The 6,951-nt window shown below is 35.0% G+C and overlaps 1 protein-coding gene across 1 annotated transcript in view; it reads left to right on the top strand.

Annotated features, from left to right (window-relative positions):
- Positions 1-1,424: 1,424 nt before the first annotated feature.
- Positions 1,425-6,951, top strand: part of TMEM232 (transmembrane protein 232) — a 154,570-nt gene continuing 149,043 nt past the window's right edge. The window contains exons 1-2 of the mRNA XM_015590346.1: positions 1,425-1,457; positions 2,678-2,769. Of these exons, the coding sequence (XP_015445832.1) occupies positions 1,425-1,457; positions 2,678-2,769 (125 nt within the window). The remainder of the gene's footprint in view (positions 1,458-2,677; positions 2,770-6,951) is intronic.

The following is a 6,951-nucleotide window of genomic DNA, read 5'->3' as shown; positions in this document are numbered from 1 at the left end:
CTGTTCTCTCATATGGTTTTTGCTTCTTTGTCTTCCCATTTTGGCTGCCTTTCTATGTCTGTTTCTATGTACTAAGCAAAGCTCTAAGTTTCCCGGTCTTATTAGTGTGGATTTGTGAAGTAGGTGTCCAGTGGCACAGTCCTGAGAGGGGTTCAACTACAGGCCAAATTTAGCTCAAGCCTCTGCCTGTCCAGGGCCACCTGTTAAAATTCAGCAAGCAATCCACAGGTGCTATGCTTATAGTTGCCTCATAAGGCTACACCAGAAACCGAGGCCAGCTGCCTCCAATGTGAGTCTAGGCGCTACTCTACAAGGAGCACTTGACTCGCTGAGGATACACCTGGATGTGGCTTGGGTGGGGCCGCAAGTTGGGGGAGGCAGGGTTTCAGGGAATCCTCTGGGCAGAGTGACCTCTGTTATCCAGTCTGATGACCTCACAGCAATGGCGGTGCTGTGTCTGGAGCACTGGTAGTGGGGAGGGCTCAACAGGGAACAATGGATATCCCTGGCACTTCTATATAGAGCTAGTCTCACCTCGGCCCTCACTCTGATAATGTTTCCCTGTAAGTCCCTGGTGCCCCCTGTACGCAGCCTAATTGGCTGCTCAGAGCGAGCAGGTCTGTCACTGCGAAAATCCGCTCCCAGACACAGCTCCTTTAAGAGGCATCTGCCTCTGCCGCAGCATCCATCTCACTCAGCTGCTGGAGACCCAGTCACCCTGCTTCCTCACCCCGTCCTGCCTTCTGCCGTTGCAGGGTACTTTCTTGGATTTCTCCCTAGCTGTATGGCTTGTTCATCAAGATCCCAGGTGATTTTTCCTTGCTGTTGCTCCTTGTTTCTGTCACAACTTTGATTTGGTCGCCAGAGTGATGAACAGAGCCTCTATCTTCTATGCCATTTTGGTTCCTCCTTCTAGAATGCTATATTGATCAAATATTTTTCTTGGGCAAATTTTTCTCCTTAAAATCACCTGAGATTCTAGCATGGAATTCAGCATTTTTAAACATGATAACATTGGTGTATATGCCAATCTTTTTTTTTTTAGATTATAATTTCTTAAGAGAAGGGACTATATTTTAATTATCTTTATAACTCTCAAACATAGCAACCTCAAGCATCATCAGTACTTTTTTTTGTGTGAAAACCGAACCAAATTGAATTTCCTAGAAGACAACTATTTAAAGTGAATAATCTGGGTACTGTTTGGTAGTCTAAATATAAAATGATCAAATATATTCTTTTATTTCTAGTTTACATGTAAGCGTATCTCTATGTGTATACTTTTCATTATTTTATGTTGTATGTTGAGAGTTGCCAATAAATAAAAAGTACTGGCACACAACAGAAACCCTCAGACAATTATATTCATTTTTGCAATTCCTTCACAAATCATTCATCATGTTAGTAGTTTACATCGAAGCCAAATGGCTTCCTATGATGTCAACCTAAATAAAGAGGTAAACTGAGGCAAGCTGGAATGATCAGAAATTGAGTGTATTCGGGAATAGCACAACTGTGATTTTGGAAACGCTAATGGTAGTAAGCTATAGTCAAGTCCATTGAAGGTTTTGGGCAGGCTATATTCTTGGGCAAGGAATTCAAAGAGTGGGGAAGTCCAGCAAGACTTCAAGCAATAAATTCATTGGCTTGAGGATGGGGAGAGATTCTTGGAGAATGTTCATTTGTCAGGAAATAAGTTCCGATTTTCTGTAGATCAGGCATTTACAGAGAATCAGTCTCTCAGTTCTTGTTTTATTTTCCTGAGGGCACATGCATGAGAGTTTCCATTCTATATCCTCCAGTTCTATTTTAGATGGAAATCCTTTCATAGAGAGTAAAAGAAATTTAAGACATTTAACTAAGTCAGAACAAGACTTTATCATTTAAGTATCATCTCATTGCAATTTTCTGGTATGAATGAATAAATGATTGATGAGAGATGAGTGGAAATAGTTCTTTTTTAAACTTCAGTGGTGTTTTTAGTTCATTTTTCCCATTGTTCAAGGCTTTCTAAATCATCTGTAAATATATTAAACACTGGTTTTCAGTATTTTGAATATTGCTATTTTATATTAATTATAGATTATATTTATTATTATTATTTCTGGAAAAATACTGATTATTTTATTTACAACTACAAAGTTAAAATACATGTAGTAGTTATAAATCATGGGTGATAGATTTATGTGTTCAAGAAATAGTAGTTCTGTGTTGTCTAAATTAGCTATGAATACTACAAGCCTCTATTCTGCTTGACAGATTGGATATTCACTCTTAGTTTTTATTAGGCCTGTCCCTGCCTATGGTTTTACAAAGGTTTTGGATTCTTATGTAACAACAAAAACATTGAAGGAACACCACGGGACATTTGGTCAATTGTCACATCTTTATGGTCCCCTCTGTCTTGATGAACCTTTTCTGGGTCACCACTAGGACTGGAGAAGAGCTATGTTATGAGGTCTGCCATGCTATGGGGTCGAATTTCTCAAGATCTAGTGCCCAGACATTTCTTCCATGGTACTGTCACTTCCAGGGGATCCTGCTACAACAGAGATGTCTCTGAATAACCTCTGTTACCTTCCAGTCTCTGGACACATCTCTCTGATTCCCATTTTTCCTTCTACAGGGCACCCAATGTCATCTTTTCAGTGAGCTTGATTTTTTGTTTTTGTTTCAGGCAGTTTCAACTTTCTTCTTTGGAGAAATTCAGGAGAGAAAGGATGAAAGCCTGTATATATCTCCTCAGAATAGTGAAGTACAAACCAAAGGGTGAGGAATTCTTAAAAATATATGTAAAGGCTTTATCCTTAAGAGGTATTAATGATATCCCATGACCCTTCTCTTTTACAAACTAACCATTTTGTCTTCTAACTATTTCCAAAAGAGATATGGCTTTATGTTTCCTCACTTTTCCCCCATGTCAGTAGGTAAAACAGTCCATTAAAAAAATAATAATAAGTGTAGGACCCTGAAATGGATGAGATCAATCCAGTTTCCAACATATTTTACCCAAAAGGTTTGCAATTATGATTTGCAACTGATACATATAGTTTAATTTTGTAATGGCAAATAAAATAGCTATTTAAAAAAAACACAATAGATAAAATATAAACCATATACCCAAACTTTATGCTTCAGCAATGTGTGTAATCCCTACTCAGAGGCAGTAGGGATCTATTAGAGGGTCTTAAACAGAGGGTGGAGACTGGGGGAGGAGTGAAAAGATCAGGAACTTTATGTTTGGAAAAGTTACTCTGGCAGTCATGAAAAAGATGAGACTAGAGGAAGACAGATCAGGAGACTGGAAGATAAGAAGTTATTGTATTTATCTAGGACAAAGATAATGGCGTCCTGACTTAGAAGAATGGCAGAAGGAATGAAAAAGAGATTTGATTTACAGAGCTCCTTTGAAGATGGGAATCAATAGCACATAGTGCACTAGTGCCTCCCCAATGATTTGATGCTACATGAACCGGTGAACAACCTGAAGCAAGGTGCAGCCTGACAATGACCATGAAAGGAAATTTAGATGGAGCCTTGGTTTCTTATGACTGTGAAGCTGCCGAACTGACCCTTAATTGTCTAGCTTGGAATTTTTAAAAAGTTTTTTAACATCAGAGAGAAATATACTTCTATCTTGTTGAGCAATAGTCATTTTTATTTGTTACGTGTCATTAAATCTAATTCTAATGCAATATATTCTTTTATAATCTTATTTTTATTGAGGTGAAATTTGTATTCACTGTACAATTCAATGAGTATTCAGGGTATCTATTGCTGGTAACAATGACTGTAAAACTTAGAGTGTTAAAATAATTTTTTATCAACTCTGATGGTTCTGGAGTTAATTGTACACAGGGTAGTTCACATTGGGGGGTCTCTCCTGTGATTTCAGTTAGATGTCAGCTGAGGTGCTAGTCATCTGAAGCTTGACTGGACCCTACCGCACACATATAATAACAACAATAATAATAATTCTTTGTTGATAGCTTCAGGTTTTGGATTCTACTGAGAATTTGATGAAGAATATACTTATAAAAAGACTAAAAATTTTGTGAAAGTTGATAACATTTTTAGATTCTCTATTTTGAGGGTTTTTCTTTGGGAGGGATAATTTTAACCCTTATTTTCTTTGTTTATTTATCCCACTGAAGGTGTAATTCCAACACCTCTTTGGGAAACATTTCTGAAGACATTCACATTTTCTTTTTGGAATCTTGAGATTATTTGGTTACTGTTTCTTTTACTCTTAGTCAAAAGCAACCCTAACCAATAAAATACAACAAGGAGTCATACTGTCTCTCTCTCTTTTTTTTTTCTCACAATACTATTCAAATAGTGGTCCACAAACTATTGCTGGTTAAGCACTGTTACTCCCAAAATAAGTGCTACCAAAATAAGCCAAAAGTCAAGAGTAAGCATGTAGAAACTTTTACAACAATTTGATCTTTTCTAGCCATCTAATCTGGGGACGTCTCCTCAACAGGGAGTTGGGGAACTTGCACGTTGAGCAGATGGTACAAATATCTACCACTGTTAGAGCAGATGTGAGGAATCTTTGAACAATAGGTTCAGTGATCAAGAGTGAATTTCTAAAATAATTAGTCTCTGACTTCTTGAAACCTCAAAAAATATGATTAATCATAGTCAAGTCTGTGAAATATACCAGGAAACAGCTAAAAGTTCTAGGTCAATATGCCTAACAGATGCACACAAAAACCAATTTGCTTTCAATTGTTTTTCACCAATTATTTTTCTCTCTAGGTGGCCTGTACTTTTTCCTTTCTATTTATTTGGCATTAAATGTTTTAAGTGAATTTAAAACAAATATAAGAGTATGTCTGACTCAAATTTATATTTCTAAACTCTGAAATAAGTAACGTTTTGTAAATGGTGGGTTTCTTATTGTCTTCTTTTAAAGACTTTGTCTTTATCTAGTGTGCTTAAACATCTTATCTCTATAGTTATAATTTATACGACTCAATAAATACTTGTCAAACTTGTAACATTTATTACTAGATTTATCAGAGTACCTCTTTTGAGTATTCCTACACCTTTATTATTGTTGTTCTGTGCTTATGTGTACTTTATCATGCATTCATTAATAATTGTTTGTAGTTATTTTCTTGAGTGCCTTTTAAAGTGGAACTTTCCAAAGTTAAGTTGTTAATTTAAAAAAATAAACTTCTGTATATATTAATCTTGTTCGGGAATAACATATTTTTTATTAAAGTTAGGCCCACTCTGAATGACATCCCTGTATGTAGCTCAGTAGAGCTACTGACTTAAAAATATGTTTGCTTTACATTTTAATGGTTATAGATTATTAGAATCAGACCTTGCTATAACCAATAGCAATAGATAATGATGTTTTGAATTTATAAACTATTTTGTACTGAATGTTTTCCATTTCCCCTCCAGATCCATTTTCTATCCTCTGCACTCTGCACTGCACTTTCTGGCTTCTTGTTTGGTTTAGCTGATGGGAAGCACAGGCAGATGTTTGGAGTGAAGTGGGGGAGAGTGAGATCAGAGTTCCTGTCCTCCAGGCTTCCTCTTAGCATGCAGCTCAGACTGGTTGCACCTGTGAACAAAAAGCTGAGATTTTTAAGTACCACTCTCCTACAGCTATCCTTTCCAGGTCTTCTTCCTCTCAGTCTTGAATGTGGTAATGTGGTAATGGTTTACCATTCTTCTTGTCAGCTCCTGAGAATGGCACCATCTTGGGTTTTCTTTTCTTTTCATTTAAATAATGTCATTGGAAAGAGTCTCTTTATTCAGTTACCCCATTTGAGTGTGTCATCTGTTTCCTGCCAGAACCTCGACTGATATAACAACCAGTGTTAAAAATTTGCTATCTATAAAATGAAGTACAAAATAATTTAATATAAATCTGACTACTCATTTTATTACTTTGTTTTGTTGTTTAAATACTCCACTAAACACAAATAGTATGCCCTCATTTTGGTCTTACACGTAATTATAAAATGTGCTCAGACATGCTTCAAGAGGAAGAAAAATCTGGATGTGAGGACAAGCAGAGAAAGCATAATCTAAATGACAAAAAGACAGGAGACATAAAAAGAAATTTATAAATAAACTTAAATAACAGAAAGCATAGTAATTAATAACAATCACAAGCACTTATATAAAACTTCCTATAAGTCAGGCTCTATTCTAAGCAATCTGCATATATTAACCTATTTATTTCTTAGATCAACTCTATAAAAGTACTGTTCCCTTAGCAAAGGAGAGGAAACTGAGACACAGAACAATTATTTAAAACAGTCTAGTTGTAGTCCTTTAACTACTATGCTGTTCTTTCAATGGTTTTGCTCATAAAACTGATAAACTATAATAAAGACTAAATATTATATGAAATAAATTTTTCTAGTAGTAACATAATAGAAGAAACATGGGTTTTTTGATTCAAAGTTGGGTTTTACACCTAGGTCTGAAAGTTTAAATTTAAATTTAAATACTTTCTTAATACAATTTTATTCTTAAGCCATAAATAATAAATTTGTGTGAAATGCATTATTTGGTACTCTGAGTAAATTTGTGTTATAATATAAACTTTAATATTTGTCTTTAGGTTTATGATCTGTGAAAATTTCTATTAAGAAATCACCTGTGATGAATACATTTGGAGTAGGATCTTCTAATTATGAAAACTTCTGGAGGTTTCATTTTCAAAATTTAAGAAAAAGGACTGATAAATCAAAGTAAGTTTAAAATTTTTCTTATTTTTAAAGTAGTGAACTTGTATGCATTGTAGAATTTAGAAAGTACAGAAAATTGTGAACAATCAATATAACTAAGGATACAAATCTTAAAATTCACTATTTTTTTTAGATAAATAGCTTTATTATTTATAATTTATTTCTAAAATTTTGAATTCTACATATTTGTTTAAAATAAGCAATTTCTCCATAATCATTTCTGCATTTT

This window comes from Pteropus alecto, unplaced genomic scaffold (assembly GCF_000325575.1).
Source record: "Pteropus alecto unplaced genomic scaffold, ASM32557v1 scaffold20, whole genome shotgun sequence".
NCBI classification, from domain to species: Eukaryota; Metazoa; Chordata; class Mammalia; order Chiroptera; family Pteropodidae; genus Pteropus; species Pteropus alecto.
This window is presented reverse-complemented; position numbering and strand designations above follow the sequence as displayed.